The 17,292-nt window shown below is 43.5% G+C and overlaps 1 protein-coding gene across 1 annotated transcript in view; it reads left to right on the forward strand.

The window, feature by feature from the left end:
• SYNPO2L (synaptopodin 2 like) overlaps positions 1-17,292 on the forward strand; it is a 44,418-nt gene continuing 27,126 nt past the window's right edge. Inside the window, exon 1 of the mRNA XM_075025787.1 lies at positions 1-312. Within this exon, the coding sequence (XP_074881888.1) occupies positions 208-312 (105 nt within the window). The 5' untranslated portion in view covers positions 1-207. The remainder of the gene's footprint in view (positions 313-17,292) is intronic.

Here is a 17,292-nt window from a genome sequence, read left to right on the forward strand (position 1 = left end):
TCCAGAAGAGCAGGGAAGGCTAGGCTTGACAGTCTCAACTCTTCTCTTATGTGTGTGTGAACTTGAAGGAGAAAGTGAGCAGAGGGCCTTTTGGGGGACTGCAGAGTCGTGGTGTGAATTGTGAAGATGGGAGTAGCAGATATCACCTGTTAATAACTGGAGTCTGTTTTGAAGTTGGGAAGACAAAATATCCAAAGCCCAGAAATCATGGGAGCTGAAGAAGAAATGCTCATCACTCTGTCTGGAGGTGCCCCCTGGGGCTTCCGGCTGCAAGGGGGTTCAGAGCAGAAAAGACCCCTTCAAGTGTCAAAGGTAGGACCTTGAGATGTGAACTGTGAGGGCAGAGTTGTTCTGCTGAACTCAGATATCCTTACTGAGCTAGGCATCTTCCACTGCCGTTAAGGAATGCAGGAAAGCCTTACTGTGGCAGCAGATCTTAAAAGGAAAACTTGGGTGGAATTGTCAAGCAGGGTGTGGGGTGGGATACAGGTCCTGAAATAGATGCTATTGAGGTAGCGACAAGTGTCAGGTGAAGTACCTGCTTCAGTGCAGGTCTGTACAGCTCAGACACTTCATAATCTGTACAACTCTCCCCAGTTGTCAGCAGAGATATAGCCATAGTGACAGTGCAGGAAAAAGGGCTCATATGTGGAAGCTTCAGTACTTGTGCAAGACATCCAGCTAAGGAAAAAATAATTTAAATCGAAGCAACAAAAGCCATATTTGTAATTCGGTTCAACTGTCCCTGACACTTGATTATTATATTCCAGCTTTCAAAATAGACACACATTTCTTAGGGTCTCTTCTGCTGGTGAAACTTTCTCAGTACTGTCTGAAGTGAATATTTTTAATGCTCTAAGCAGCAAATATTCGTTCTGTTTCAAGAATTAAAGGAAAGCAGTTATTTGGATGGGCGATTAAATAATAAAAAAGGAATAAACATGAACCTTGAGTTGCACTACTTTTGATAAGCAGCTGTTGCTGTTTTTTTCATAAAGACTACTGAGTAGCTTAAAAATTAGGAAAAAAAAGCCCTCTGTTTATTAAGCTCATAACAGCTGCATTAACCTTGACACAATGATATCTTGGGATGTCTCACTGGAAGGCACCCAGCAGCAGGAATGAAAAAATGCTATGCCCAGCTCCTTCTGTTTCCTTAAGTAGACTGTGCCTCTGACAGAGAATTTTAAAATGAAATGTTCTGTGTCATTTGGCCCACCCTAGGTCAAGGAGTGTTTGCCTGTAGTGTTCTGCCAAATGGTTTGGAATCCCATAGCTTGGCCTTGAAGTAGATGTTTCTTACATAGCGAAAGACAATTTTTCTCCAGGAAAACAACTTCTGTGCATACTCACAGAGCTGCAGGTGCTGGAGAGAAAAAAACAATATCCTTGAAACAGGTATCTGGCATCAGTGGTTGTTAGGAAAATGGGATTTTCAGTGGCCACATAAACTCTGTAGGATCTAGTATTATTTTGACTCTCGTTTTTTTCCCGCAATAGACAAGAAACTGGGACTGAAGAGGGAGGAGATAGAGTGTCTTACAAAGATTACTCGGGATTGAACAGCAGCATGAACTAGTCATTACCCAGGCTAAGTTGCACCTTAAGGTGAATGGAATATTGCTCAAGGATTAGTAGCCCTTCCAGAAAGGTATTAACTAGAAGTAGCTCTCACCCAGAACTGGGTGTCATACCTTAAGCCTAGCAATACAAATATATATATATATTTTACAATACTTGGATATTGCATTAAAAAATAATTCTGGAAAATAGAATTGATATCCATTTGAGGCTCAAAGTATACTTCAAGCAGGACTTTGATTTTGTAATTATCATTTTGGGCTATTATTGTCCAGAATTTAACAGCATCCAGGTGACCATACATACTCACTGTCTTAAAGGCAACATCATTTAAACAGTCTCCAAAGAAAGGATTTATGGATCCTTACCAGGAACCCAGGAAGATCATACCTGAATGTAAACTGCTTGGAAGAGAATAAACCCCCAGGAGTCATGGAGTAACCTAATTGTCCTCCTCTCACAACGCGGAGAGTAGACGTTTGAATCTCAGTTTTCAGCTCTTTCAGTTGAAAGATCAACCCTTCATCCTTCTGCAGTTGGGATTCTGCTATTGACACCAGCAGGATGAAGCCAAAATGCTGCCTGCAAAGCGTGTTCCAAAACTCTGACTTCATTAGCACTGTCCGTTTGGATATTTTAGGAGCCAGAGATGGGAATGGTCCCGTTGCTAAAGAAGCCTGACCAGAGATTGTAGCCGTATGATATAGCATAGAGAAACAGGGCAGTGTTGTCTGTTTCTCTATAGGTTTGTAATGGCTGGGACTCATGTGGATTAGCAATTTGCTCTGTTCGGCCTCCATCCAGGAGATCGGTGCCATTGGGTAGCACTGGGAAGTGTGGTCAGAGGGAGGTGTCACTGAGATTGAGCCTGCCTAGCAGAGGTAGGGTCAAATAACAACACAGTGTTCATTAGTAGGGTGAAGAATGTGTTGTGTGTTTATGGAAAGACAGATGAGATAAATGAGAGGGTCTATTAGTAAGCTGATTGCTGGCAAAGGACTCTTGGGGAGAAAGAGAAGTGTTCATATGAGACCAGGAAAACTTTGGCTTAGCAGAACAGAAATACTGTTCTTACAGCAAAAGCTATTTGGACAGAACAGGAACATGGATGAACCTGGAGAAAAATGTGATAGGACATGCAGGCATGAATATCTGATAGGTGACAGGAGATAAATGAGTGGATACGGTTGGTGTCTCAGGGGATTCCAGTGGCATCATTTTAGGCAATTTCAACTTCTAGACTAGAAAAGTCATAGTAGTAACACTAAGGAAAGATGCTTACCATCAGATGCCAAGTCAAATTGTTTCTGTATACCTTTCTGGATGAAAAAGAGTGATAAAAATCTAATTTGGGAAATGAATCAAGTATAACAAGTTATATATAAATGATATACATTTTAGTTAACGTAGAGATGCGGGAATTGCTAGACCAGACTAGGTTAATGGTCGCTCCATCTTCTGCTTCCCGTTTCCTGCAGGTGTTTTAGAGGAAGTTGTAAACTTCACGAACGCATCTAATTTTCTAGTAGTGCAATACGGAGGGAAATTCTTTCACCCCAGCTGATTATCAGCATGCCCTACGAAGTACATAAGAATTGACAGTCCTGGTGGTTTACCCTACACATAAACAGATAATTATTTGTGAACAACTAGTGCTTTACTTGTCTGACTAAATCTTATATGGTTTCCTAATGAAGATTTGATAACATCAAGCAGCCAGGCATTCCAAAGACGAAATGTTGCACGAAGTGGGATTTCCTGTTTTGAGTCACTCTTGTTGTATTACAAAGCCCTGCATAATTCATCATCTTACATGATTGATTTACACAGTCATAGGTCTTCTTGCCTTTCTTCTTTCTGAAGTTTACGTCATCATCATCTTTTTATTGTTTCTGTATGTGGAGATTATGATAAAATCAATCACTAATTGCTGTTCTTGGTATCCTTTTTTTGTTTTCCTGAAAATTCTTCAGGTCTACTCTATGCTTTCTTTTTTCTTTTTTCTTTTTCTTTTTTTTTTTTTTTGAGATGAGACGGTATGTAATGACATTAGAATGTTTTCAGCATTATTCTCTATCTTCTTCAAATACATCGGTCGGCCTCTTCTTGATTGTTCTGTCATAAGCTGTTCACAACGATGGCTTAAATGATTGGCTTTTTTCAAATTGCAGCTAACTCAGAACCTACAGTGAGCATATGCATTTTAAACCGTCCTTTCTAGCGCAAAGTATTCAACTGGCCGCAACTAATTAAAGTAAACAAACATGTTGGAAGTGGGGTGTGAACCCATTTTTCTTCAGACTGAAAGGATGCATAGCTGTAGTTCAAACCATTTGACCAAGCAAGGGATCAATTCTAAACTTCAGTCCAGCCACACAAAGGGGTAGAAGAGCAGCTGGATCTTCACACGCTGGATCCAGCTGCCACAGAGCTTCTGTGCCATCCAACTCCCTGTGGGTTATTGTCGCAGTAGAGACGGACACGACAAGTAATAGATCATGCAAAATGGCTACTTTATTGTTCTAACACACCTTTTTATACCGTTCTTTTGAGTATGTGTTAGTATATGATTGGTTTGGTTAGTAACTAACAATTCATGATTGGTGAGTTCGTTAGGACGGTTCTTCTTATCACTATCTTGTTTTTGTACTGGTCTTCTCGGATCTTTCCAGACTCTCAAGGATACACTACAAGCTGCTCAAGGTCGCGCTGTTCTCGAACTGTCAGGAATTCCGTAGGCTCGTTGCATCCCCCGACAATTCCCCCTTTTTGTATTTGTGCTAAAGATATTGTCCTGGCTGCCCTCTGCAGGGCCCTTTGCAGAAGGCTGAAAAGACAGGGTAACATCAGGAGCATAGTTATCACAACCAAGATCACTACCCCCACAGTCTTGAGCAGAGATATCAACCATCCAGACAATCCCCAACCCTCGAACATCTTCGTCAGCCAATCTAATTCATCGCTTTCTGTCAGCTTCCTGACTCCCTTCTTTAATTGTTGAATACTACTGAAAATGGATTCTGAGTGATCGGGTAAATTCATACAACACATCCCTTCAAACTCATCACAACCATGTCCTTGTGCTAAAAGCAAGAAATCAATTGCAGCTCTATTTTGTAGCGTAGCATGTCTGACACTATCAAAGGCTAGCAGTAAATCAGATAATACTACACCAGTCTGTATTCAGGGACCCCAGAATTTGTGATTCCTGGGGTGGCAATGAGGGTGAATGCCCAATTCGTGGAAACCAGGCATTCCCATCCATTGAGTCCATGACCTGCTGCACAGGGGTCTCCATCAATAAGTTCTTAAACTCTGTTGATGTCAGTGTAACCCCCTATTAAACCTGCAAAAAAAGGATTGCTTGGTGTTACTGTACTAAGGTATAAGCAATCTTGTCCGGTCACATCAGCCAGGGTCATCCAGATGTTTTCTTTGGTTTGCGGCGGTATCCATGACTACGTCCATCTGAGGACTGTGAGGTAGATGAACCATCTGTACATTCTTGTGCTGTCTTGCTCTGCGAACTCAGCCCAGCAATCGGTAGGTGCCGGCTTTGCGTGGGCGTCCCCACGGAGGCAACGATGGCCTTGCTGTACACCAGCCTGATGCTCTTCAGAAAATCCCGGTATTTATACATTTGCAGAGGAACGGATTTCAACACACGTGGCCAGCGGGTGCCAAAATCCGCCTCAGTTGCAACCTATGACGCATGCGCTCGCTGGCCAGGCGCGCTGCACGAGTCATAGCCATCCTGTCTATTGGTTCATGGGCTTTGTGGTGCGGTTGCAATACACAGAGAATCTTGACCTGTTATATTGGCCAAGGTGACCTACACTTAGTTTTTTGGTTGAGGTGGTATTTATATTGCCGCACCCTCTGGGATGTTCCAGATGATGACGGTCGCACAAATCGAGCGGGAGTCCATTGTGGGCCTGCATCTGTGGAAACACAAGCATAACCTCGCCCCCAGGTTAATAGCTCACATGGTCCATTCCACTGACCAGTAACTAAATCTTTAACATGTACTTTGATACCCTTTTGTAAATTCTGTGTTGAAAAGAGAGAAGTGTTGAGAAAGAGGAGGTAGGGAAGAATTGTCCCAGTAACGGAGAAAGGTAAGAACATAAACTGCTTTATCTAGGCATGCCTATGGTGGTTCCCCAACCATTCCCCCTTTTTGTTTTATTTTTGGTTTTTTTGGTTTTGTTTTTTTTTTTCTAGCATTACCTTCCGTATAAAAACCTGGTGAAGTGGTATGACTCCGGATATGCATGATTAAATAAGGTTCTATTCGTAGGTGAATACTTTTCCAGAGTTCTAAAAGCACATCAAATAATAATTGATTGTCTGACATGGTCAAAGCCACTTTGTCTAGTCGAGAAACTAAATTAGCTACATATGCTGAGTCAGTTACAATATTTACAGGAGTAGAAAAAATAGAAAAAGCAACAGCCATTGCACGCAGCTCTACCACTTGTGGAGAACCATTTTGATGTACTACTTTGCCGTTCCAGTTGTTGTTTTCATACCATACTACTGCTGCTTTACCCGGTATTCCAGAACCATCTGTGAAGACAGTAGGGCCTTTCACAGGTTCCGGCTGGCTTAAGTTTTTCTGACCAAATGGTATTTCTCGAGCAAGTTTCAGGAGCGGGCGCGACGGTAGATGATACGAAATCTGTCCTTGAAAACCCGCCATAGCTGCTTGCAGCTCATAATTGTTTGCCAGACACCATTCAAAGTACCAATTTTGAACAGGTAAAACAATCGTAGCTGGATCACGTCCTATTAGTTCTACACAGCGTTTTCTGGCTTTTATGATTACATCAGCAATAAGTTCAAACAAGCCAGGAGCAGTATTTCATGGCTGGAATGACAAAAACATCCATTCTAAATTACGTAATGGGTCATCCCACTCAGAATTCCACTGCACCAAAGCACCAAATGGCACAGTTTTGGCAATTAGCACAAAGAATTGTACCAATCGAGACAGATCAATTCGAGAAACAAATTTCTAGTATATACATTGTTCCACCATGTGAATTACATTTAACGTTTCCGTATTCAATATTCTGGGTTCTGTTGGATCATTGGAATGTTTTAATAAGTCCAAGAGAGGTTGTAACTGCGAACTGGTCAGTCCAAGATAGGGCCTGATCCAGTTCAAGGATCCCATTAATTTCTGTACATCATTGAGTGTCTTAACCGCAAGATTAAGTTTCACAGGTTGGGGCACAACCTGCATGTTTGTAATTGCCATTCCCAAATATTTCCAGGGTGCTATTTCTTGCACTTTTCCAGGGGCAATAACCAACCCATATTGTCGTAGCGAATTTGTGGCCAAATTTTTCATGTCATTCAACTGCTCCTTGTTGTCTGATGCTAACAGAATGTCATCCATATAGTGATAACAATAACTAGTGGGGAATTTTTCCCTTACAGGTGACAGAGCTTGTGCAACAAACCATTGACAAATGGTTGGTGAATTTTTCATGCCCTGCGGCAGAACTCTCCATTGATATCTTTTTGCTTGTTCCGCATGATTGATAGAAGGCACAGAAAATGCAAATTTTTCTTCATCTTGAGAAGCTAATGGAATTGTAAAAAAACAATCCTTAAGGTTCATGACAATGATTTCCCAATCTTGAGGGATCATGGCAGGTGAAGGCATGCCTGGTTGCAGAGTCCCCATCATGGCCATGACAGCATTGACTTACCGCAGGTCATGCAAAAATCACCATTTACCTGATTTCTGTTTTATCACAAACACTGGAGTATTCCATGGGCTGTGAGATGGTTCAATGTGTCTGGCAGCTAGTTGTTCTGCTACCAATTCTTGCAGGGCCTTTAATTCTTCAATTGGTAGGGGCCACTGATCCACCCACACAGGGTTATTTGTTAACCAGGTTAAAACAAGCATGGGTTGTCTAACACCCTGCAGCACAGTGGCCCCCGTTAAAAATCCGTGGTAATTCTCACCCCCCACTGCGACAAGCAATCCCTCCCCCATAAATTGCGGGGAGCTGCCGTCACATATGGTTTAATAACTGCTTGTTGGCCCTCAGGATCGGTAATCAGAACTGGTGTGTCTGCCGTCTTTGCTTGCGCAGAGCCTCCCAGCCCCACTACTCCCATACCAGCCTCCTCTGTGGGCCAGGTGGACAGCCACAGACAATCGGCAGTAATAGTCACATTGGCTCCGGTGTCCAGGAGCCCTGCAAGCCTTACTGTAGTCGGCGATCTTCCGTGATTCGACAGCGTGCACGTCATACATGGTCGGGATGACGAGACAGTCTGAGACCAGCAGAACTGAGGGGGTCCCGTAGAGCCGAAGCCTCCATCGCATCGCAGTTGCTGTCCTGCTCTTGAAATAGAACTCGAAAAAGGAACAAATTGAGCAATACGAGTACCTTTAGGGATTGTCACTGGTGGGTAGGGGGTCGAAACCATCGCACAAATGTGACCTGGTGATGTTTTGTGTGGAGAAGTTACATTGATATGCCCTTCACTGCCACACCCACAGCACTGTCCAGAATTTCTCATAGCATTGGCTATGGTGGTCACCGTGTGTTCCAGTGTCCCAGCGTTAGAACATGCAGCGACCATGTCAGGGACAGAAGGGTCTCCTGGTAAAGCCTGTATGATCTTTTGACAGTCCTCATCAGCATTATCTCTTGCCAACTGTTTGCATAGAATCTGCCTTAAGACCTCATCTTCTACCTGTTTTTCCAGGGCGGCAGATATTTTTTCTACAAATTGTAAAAAGGGTTCTGTGGGGCCTTGGCAGATAGTGGCATATTTTTGCTTCGGAGCTGCCATGTCCATGGTTCGCTTCATTGCCATAAGGCCTATATTTTGTGCTTGTTCGAGAGCCATCGGAGGCCATGTAGCCTGCAGCTGAGGGCTACTATACTGCCCTTCACCAAGCAAAGCATCCTCTCCAAGGCCTAATCTCAGGTCACCCTGTAGCAGTCGTAAATTATGCTGTGCTGCTGTGCATGCCATCTGCCTCCAAGTAGATTGAAATATGTGCAATTGTATGGGCTGAAACAGCACCTGTGCTAGATGCGTAATGTCATATGGACACAGCAGATCTGTGCTGATTACACGAATAAGTTGCATCACCTCAGGAGAATTGATTCTGTATTTTTGTACTCTATTCTGCAAATCCTGCACTACTCTCCAGCTGATTGGATTGTGCTCATCGTGCCGGTTTGTGCCTGGAGCAGCTCTGAAAACAGGAAATGTAACAGGAGCCTCTGCTGCTTTATCTAGAGGCTTTAGAAACGTCGGTGTTAGAGAGCACGGGCTGAGGCGTTCTACTAGATCCCAGTTGCCAGAGTCGGCAGCATATTTTCTAACTCCCTCCCAGAACTGATCAGGGGATCTCAGGACCACAGTTATTGTGGATGGAGGGAGAGCCCCCAGCAGGGGTTCCTTCGGTATGGTTTTATCTGTGAGCTGCAGAGATCGCATAGTGTCAGTTAGAGATTTTTCTGCCTCAGTTTCATTTCGGCTCTCACTTTCCGTTCGGCCCTCACACTCAGTTTGACTCTCACCGTCCTTTCGGCCCTCAATTTCAGTACGGCCCACACTGTCCGGCTCGGTGTTAATCGCCACATCATTCTCCTCGGCGGGGGCTGATGGAGTCACCCCTTCTGCCGCCGCACCAGTAGGTGAGGAGGGCCCCTCATCGCCCGGTAGAGTAATTAATGGCGTAGGAGGAGGAGGAGGTGAATAAGGGTATGATCTGATTTTGCCCGTGAGGGGTTTTCTGCCCGCAACTGCTGAGATTGCAGCATTGGCTGCAGCTGTTACTTGAGCAGAAACTTTTTCATTGCTAACATTGTCAGAGTCCTCAGCTTTCTTTTGCTGATCTTTCGCATCACATTCTGCTGTCCATTCCTTCAGGGTCTCGCGTAATAGACACCATACGATCGCCAACATACACAGCTCTTTCTGTCCTTTAGAGATTTCACCAAACATTTTACATCCCACTGCTTGCCACACACCCACACTGAATGCAGTAACTGTTGTGGCTTGAAAGCCTTGCATCTTACACCATATTAAAATCCTTTTCAAGCTTTGTTCTGGGGTCTTAACCCCTTTTCTTTTTAATAGGGCTCTCCAGGTAGACAAAATCGTCTCCTTTTCTTGTGTTAATTGCTGCCCCATTCTAACAGTTTTGTCCCCGGTGGCTCACCTTATTAGGTGTCTAGGCTCAGGTCCGGACCAGGCAGATTCCACTGCTCTCAGCTTCACCGGGCTCCGTCTCCGCAGCTTGTCTCGCTGCCCGTATACTCTTTCGCAGCGCTCGTCGCCGCCGGTATACTTCTTGCTAGTGCTGGATTTATTGCCTTTAAATGATCTGTTCGCTCAGACGCATCGGGGTCACCATTTGTCGCAGTAGAGACGGACACGACAAGTAATAGATCATGCAAAATGGCTACTTTATTGTTCTAACACACCTTTTTATACCGTTCTTTTGAGTATGTGTTAGTATATGATTGGTTTGGTTAGTAACTAACAATTCATGATTGGTGAGTTCGTTAGGACGGTTCTTCTTATCACTATCTTGTTTTTGTACTGGTCTTCTCGGATCTTTCCAGACTCTCAAGGATACACTACAAGCTGCTCAAGGTCGCGCTGTTCTCGAACTGTCAGGAATTCCGTAGGCTCGTTGCATCCCCCGACAGGTTATGTGTTCACGGACATGCCTAGAGCAAGGTGCTGGAGTTATGTATCTTGTGGACAGCCTCTTGAGTCATACATAACTAGCTTTGTGTTCAAGTAACCTTACAGAGCCTTACCAGCTCTGCTTGCCTCAGTGTCAGGGAAACACACATTGCTTCTTCCAGCAGTGCCCAGTGGATATCGAGGAATAAGCTCAAATTTCAATAACATAAGCAAGACTGAAATGCTAGTATTAATGCCAACTGACTATATGGTTCCAGATCTGTAACTGCAAATGTCCTTTTGTCTTAAACTTGCCTACAAGAGCACATACTGACTATTTGTTCCACCCAAACAATCATTTGCAGTGTCTGGGTGCTAAAAATGTCTGATGTGTATATGAAGAATACCATCCTGATGTGTATATGAAAGAGGTACCATAGCAATTCAGTCTCATAAAAACAGATTCTGTAAGAGTCGAGGGTGAGACAAAGAAGAAGCAAAAGAAAATTTATTAGTGTCTGGGGACCCCTCAGTAAGAAAGAATAGATGTTTTTTTAAATTAGGGTTGTGTTAAAATATCAACTTAGTAAGCTGAAAGAACAGCAGACATTTATATGCTCAGCAGGCAGATACACAGCAGGATCAAACATTGACAGAGGACATGAGTAATTGCAGAAATTAGGAAAGGTTGGAATATGGAGAACTAGAGAAACAAATAAAGGGGAAAATAAGGAGTAAAGAACCCAAAAAGGAAAGGAAAATGTCCATTTTGTTCTTAGTTACAGCAGTATCATTCTAAGTGAAATCAGTTGAACTACTGTGCATTCATATTTGGCTTATTGTGATTCCTAATCAATCTTTTAACTCTTGCCTAGTGAAGCAGATAAAGTATAGTGGAATTTTACACTACCCCTTACCAAAATAAAGCTGATTTCCTATAGCTCTGTAGCTGTGGTGCACACAGCAACACAACAAATCTTTGGCCAAAAACAGTCATAAGGAAACAAAGAAAACAAGCATAAAAGCAAGAAACAAAAAGGATCTATAGATGGCAAATTTTTATTTTAGAAAGGCTGAAGGAAAAGTACATGGTCTTGACATGTACAGCATTCCTTGCGAGGAGAAGTTATAAATGATGAGAAGATTCACCCATTCTGAAAAGAGAGTAAGGGAGAACAATACTGTCAGGTTTCTGGAGGATTTCTTTGCAATAAGTATATGTGCATGAAATGCACTTGAAACTAAACAAAATGTAAAATAGCTAGTCTGAGAAAAGTCGTAAGACAGGACATAGGCATTAAGCCCATAAGCAAGCAAAGTAGAAACATAACATGGAACTATATTAGGGAAATAATTTTTACGACGATGAACAGGGCAGCTTTAAGGTGGTGCAAGTGCATGCAAACCTGCCTTTAGCATCCTGCTACAAAGCAAGATTTATTCCATGAGAGGGAAACCCAGTTACTTACTATACAAAGTAAGGAAGGCACTTGTACTTCCAGCATAATCCGGTGCATGAGTAATACTGAAGAACTAAGTGGAGGCTTTCCAGCTGGTACTGATAGTAGAGGAGAAAGACCTGGGTGTATTAGTGCATCACAAGTGGATAATGAGCCAGCAAAATAGTGCATCTCTGAAAAAAAGGCAAACATAAACAAATGAGCCTCAGGTAGCCATATCTAACTGAGATAGGAAGGCATTGGTGTTATTGTCTAATGCACAAGTGGGAATTCACTGGAAATATCCCACCTATGGAGCCAGCCACTTTCAAGAAAAATGAATGTGAGTAAGGTAGAGCAGCTATAGAAAAGGAGGGGAGGAGAGAAGGCTTCTTTGACCTAGCGAAGGTTGAAAGATATGATTGCTGTCTATGAATAGATGTTGGGCAAATACCAGCAGCACTGTTCAAATATAGGACAGCACTTTCACCACTCAAATGTGCACAAAACGACTAACCAGGAAGGTTCAGCAACAACTTTACAATCTGGAAGAACTGAAAACCTTTTGCAATCAGTTTATGAACTGGAGTAAACAATACGGCATCTGAAACAATGGGGGATTGGCTCTGATAACTCAAGGGGCTTCTTTCAGTTCACTGTTCTATACAAATACTCCAGCAATGGAGTGAATTGTTAGGGGAGCAGTGACACAGGATTGTATAGCTTCTAAAATCAAGAATTGTGTCGTTTAAGAACAGTTCATCACAACCTCCTTTTTACCTCTTTCTCCCATATCCCCAATTTCTCCTGTGTGTTTCTCTGCTGACAATTCACTGTTCCTACTGTCTCCTCTGCCAGATATCCTTGCTGCCTGTATGCTGTGCTGCTGGTCCCTGTGACCCACAGCCTGGCTGCTCTGTCCCATTCACTTTTGCTCATGTGACATTATTCCTGCTAGAGGTGCCAGCTCTAGCCCAAATAGGTCTGATGACTTCCAGATTTGCAAGCACCTTCTCTTCCTCTCCCCTTTTCAGTGGGCAGGCTGTTCTTTATCTGTTTTCACAAATGTTTACTGTCGCACCTTAAAAATGCACTGCTGGCAGCCTAGTCTATAGGAGTCAGTAGTGCTGGTTTTGGAGGGCCAAATATATCTGCCAGCACTGTGGAAAGAGTGCCTCAAGCAGCTTTGGGAGTGCTCCTGGACATGTTTTATGGCCTTTCGGCACTTAGGCAGGTGCCACCCTTGGCTGCCAGCGAGGGAGCACAGGCTGCAGCACCGGTGGAACTTCCCAAGGAGCAGCTAGGCCCAGCAGTCACTGTGCGCTGGGAGAATGTTGGGGGGGGTCCAAGGAGTTCTGCTCTTCCTTCCCTGCAGAGATGGTGAAATAGGACCTCCAGGACAAAGATAAGTAAATAGCCTAAACAGAAAACTATATTATCATGGTTGCAAATCACCATTGCTGATTGTTCAGCTAATGATCTGGTTCACAATTCCTTGTGCCTCATGGTGGCTTGGAGCTACCTCAAGGGAAGTAGCCTTACACAGGAACAACCTCCCAAAGCAAGTACAGAGAGCAGACTGTGTGGATGGACTGGATCGGTGGTTATGCCGTTCCCTCTAACTATTAGAATCTTGATTTATACTCTATGTTTACTCTCAGATAATATTTAACCATTTGTTAAACTATTCCTTTCTCACTGCCCAAGCTACTTCACTCTGTGTTTATTCTTTTTTTCGCTTCTTACCTCCCCAAAAAAGGACATGAGGCAATCATGCCCATGACAAAGTGTGATGTCGGCTCCTGGTCTTTTCACACATTACTGTTCTGAATGGTTTCTCCTCTGCCATGTGACCACAGCTGTGCTGCCCCATGCTTTTTGCTTCTACAAGTTGTCTAAGACTCCTGTTTGAAGGACACTGCTAGAAAAGTTTTTCCTCTCCTCCTTGCAGAGGTGAAGAGTCTGGGCAGTTTCCAACTTTACATCCTATTTGCCCATTAGCAGGAAGGAGTCCCGGAACAATCTCTTGACAGATGACAATCAGCAGTCGTGATTAAACCATACAAGCTACATCTATACCTGGTGCATTAAAGGTACCTGGGACCACTCTCTGGCACTGATGCCAACTGCTACAGAGTGGAACAAAGCCCAGCAATTAACCTCTTCTATTCTCCCAAACAAGATGGCCACATGCAAGCTGCCCACAGGCAGTGGCTCTGGGAATGGTCAGTTCTAGCTCCCAAACTGTGCCTGGGAATTGTTCTGGAAGAGCATTAGCTGGCCTGAGCCAAATATGTGCCAAGGATAATTTCAATAGTTTAATGCTACTAAACAGGCAATTGTGGTCCAGAGCCCAGGTTCATTCACTGGCATTGTTCAACCTGCTACTTGCCAGAACTACTGAATACACCTCTGAAGGCTGAGCCTGTTTTTTCCTGTATATTTGTACCTACAAGATGCCTACAAAGATGCTGCAAGGCACAGGAAGGTCTCTGTACCAAAGTTCCGCTGGAATGCTTCAGGTGAATGGGTTACTTGTCTAAGCTGTACCTGTGGCTGATCCTGTCCTTGCTGCTGCAGAGCAATGGTGCTTATCCTCCTCAGACCATTGCTGAGAGGCCCACTTAGGGTTTTTGAGTGCTGTGTTTTGGTACAGTAGCCCACACTTGCAAATATGATGAATGCTGTGTACAATAACTTTTTGCAAACATGTTATTTTTGTCTTGGGTAATATCCACATCCTATCAAAATAATAGTAGGTATGTCTTCTTCTGGTTTGCCCTCTCTCAGCATAAGTACTGTGGAGGCATATTATACTTAAGAAAGATTGCTGCTGTTCAACAATTGATAGGAGCTGAAAAGAGTCCTCTGTTCTGAGTAAGGGTTTTGTTCAGAGCTTGCATATCCTCGCTGCCCTTTAGAACACAGTACCAGAATGCAGTGCTAAGGTTGAGAACACCTTGTTCCGGAGGACTGAAGCCATGTCTCTGAATGATTGTGACCTGTGTTCAAAGCTCTCTCACTCCTGTCCCAGTTCAGTGCATGTCACTGTAAAGAGACATTTTGGTGGCTAGATTTGCTTATGAGCTCTAATTTGCTTAGATTTTGATCCTAAAATCTTTTATATCAAAAGGAGCAAGGCTGAGCCTCTAGAAAAGGACCTACATGAGACATGTATAAGCATGTTTCTTCTGAACACTCAATTCCTTTTGTCTCAGCAGCTAGATGTGGGCACTGGGACTCATGCTTTTTGACAAACATATCTGTTCCTTCTGAATCCTTGCTTCATATATAAAACCCTTGATAAACCTGCTGTTTAGTCTGTTGAGAGTAAAATGCTTATCAAGTACTTTTACTATATATTTATTACATGTGGCATTATTCCTTGTCACTGGTATTACACTTCACTCACTTTTCAGCTAATATCCCATCAAGTAACAAAAGGCCATGGAGATAAAGCTTCTTTTTATCTACCTGCAGTCAACTCTAGCTAGATACTTGTTGCCAACAATGAGCCCTGTGTTAAACTCCTTGCTTAAGCAAAGAAGGTGGATTGATTGGGGTTGTTTTTCTCTTCCCCCCCTTGTATTATCATGACAAAATGCTCTTTTTGAAGCACTTGGTTTCAACAGAGAGAGAAAACTAACAACCCCTGATTGCTTGCATTTGTTTTTTTTTATCAGCTTGTACCCCCAGTACAAATCAGAATTAAGTCTAGTGCACCGAAGAAGTTCTCTCTTTCCCACACTGGGATAGCAATATCCCCCTCACCAGTACACTCTAAGTGCTAACATATTACAGTAGTCATGTATGTACTTAATCAATTGGCCAGCACCAGCATCCTCTGCCACAACCAAGTTTCCTCTCTAAACCCCTTGCCCAGAAGCCACCCAAGTCTGTCCTGCCACTCAAGGTACCTTCTTTCACCACCATCCTTTGCTGTGTTCATTCCAGAAAGTGTGTGTTCTTTCCCTTCTTTCTCTACGTAAAGAATCCCTAATTAAGCTTCACTGTGGATGACCTGTGAAGTAAGTCTGCAGAGACACTGGACCTACTTTACCAAGAGGCAAGTCATCCAGTGTCACCTCTTAAACAGGAATATGGTGTTTGGTCAGGAAGTTATTGGAACTAAATAGAGAAATGTAATTGTAATGGTTAGTGTAATTATAATGGATTAGAGTGAATATTCTCCTGTAAAATAGCTTCCAATAAAAATATGGCATTGCCATGAAGATGTGATGTTAGTCACATACTTAATAGACAAGACATAGAAAAAGTATCTTACTGGATCTCTGTGTTCAGGTGGGCAGCTGAAACAAAGAAAATTTAAGAGCCAGAGCAAAAGACTGTTGAAAAATGTCCTGGTTTACAGGCTGCTGTCATTTATGGCTCACAGTCTCAGTGTTTTCTCCAAGGTCACACAAAAAAATCATCCAGGTGTCCTGAATCCCCCTCTAGTGCTTTAGCCACAGGGGTGTCCTTCCCTGCACAAGTAAAGATTAAGCCCTGGCCTTGGGGGAAAAACAAACTGTTCCAGTAACCAAAATGTCAACACAGATGTTCAGAAAGAAGTTGCATCTAGCAACTACTGGGTTTGTAGTTCGGCTGAGCAGGAAGTTCTGGGAGGAGCAGACCTAAATGCTGGTTAGCGCCTGCCTGAGTTCATTCCCTTTTGGTAATGCTTTATACTACAACAAGGCAGTTCTTACCTCTCCATGGGAACTCTGTGACAGGACTACATTTCACATAAGGCCGGGAATGAAATTTAAACACTGACAGGTTGCCATGGAGTGTTGGACTCCATGGCATTGTAGCTGCTGAGGGAAGGGGGGGCAGCTGTGTGATGAGAGATGCAATCAGAGAGTGGAAGGTGCATTGGATGGGAAGATGAACTGTATACAATATACAACTCTGACTCGGCCTGAGTTTGCTAGGTTGCTGCTAGAAAGATTTTAGGAGATCAGGGGAAGACTGATAATGTAATTTGTCTTCCTACCTTGTAGACTGAGCTCTGCCTATGAGACGAGGCAGGAGGCGCCTTGGGGACGCAAGAGGGAAGATGGCATGAACCTATTACAGCTTATTCCTAAAATGCACTGCAAATCACTTCTGACTACCCACAGCGTATTTTCTTTCTTATGAAGAAGTGGTACTCGCCAGCAGGGAGGGTGGTTGCAAAGTTTCAAGACAGGTTCCCTGGGCTGTACTCAGGCAAGAGGTGAAGCCACTGAGTTACTATCAGGATCACTCTATTCTTAGCATCCCAGCGTGTGTTCACCCCCCACATACCACCATCTAAATATAGTCCCTACTGAAGGACAGATGCTGCCAAGTTGCATCTGACGCCCTCCTCTCTTGCATTCTGTTCCTGAAAGCTAGGCTGAATTCCCCTGAGACATGTACAATAATCAGCATGTCCTTTTGTCTCCCCAGGGCTGTACAAGGAAACTTGTATTGTACTGTTAAAGCCTGATCTCAGCCCTGGCCTTCCCTAGCACTGGCCTTCCATTCAACACCTTTTCTTCTTCCTTTCCTCCTCATTTGTTGCCTTCACCCTTTTTCCCCTCAGCTGCTTCTGTCCTCCTGTCTGATT

This window comes from Buteo buteo, chromosome 4 (assembly GCF_964188355.1).
Source record: "Buteo buteo chromosome 4, bButBut1.hap1.1, whole genome shotgun sequence".
In the NCBI taxonomy this organism is placed as follows: domain Eukaryota; kingdom Metazoa; phylum Chordata; class Aves; order Accipitriformes; family Accipitridae; genus Buteo; species Buteo buteo.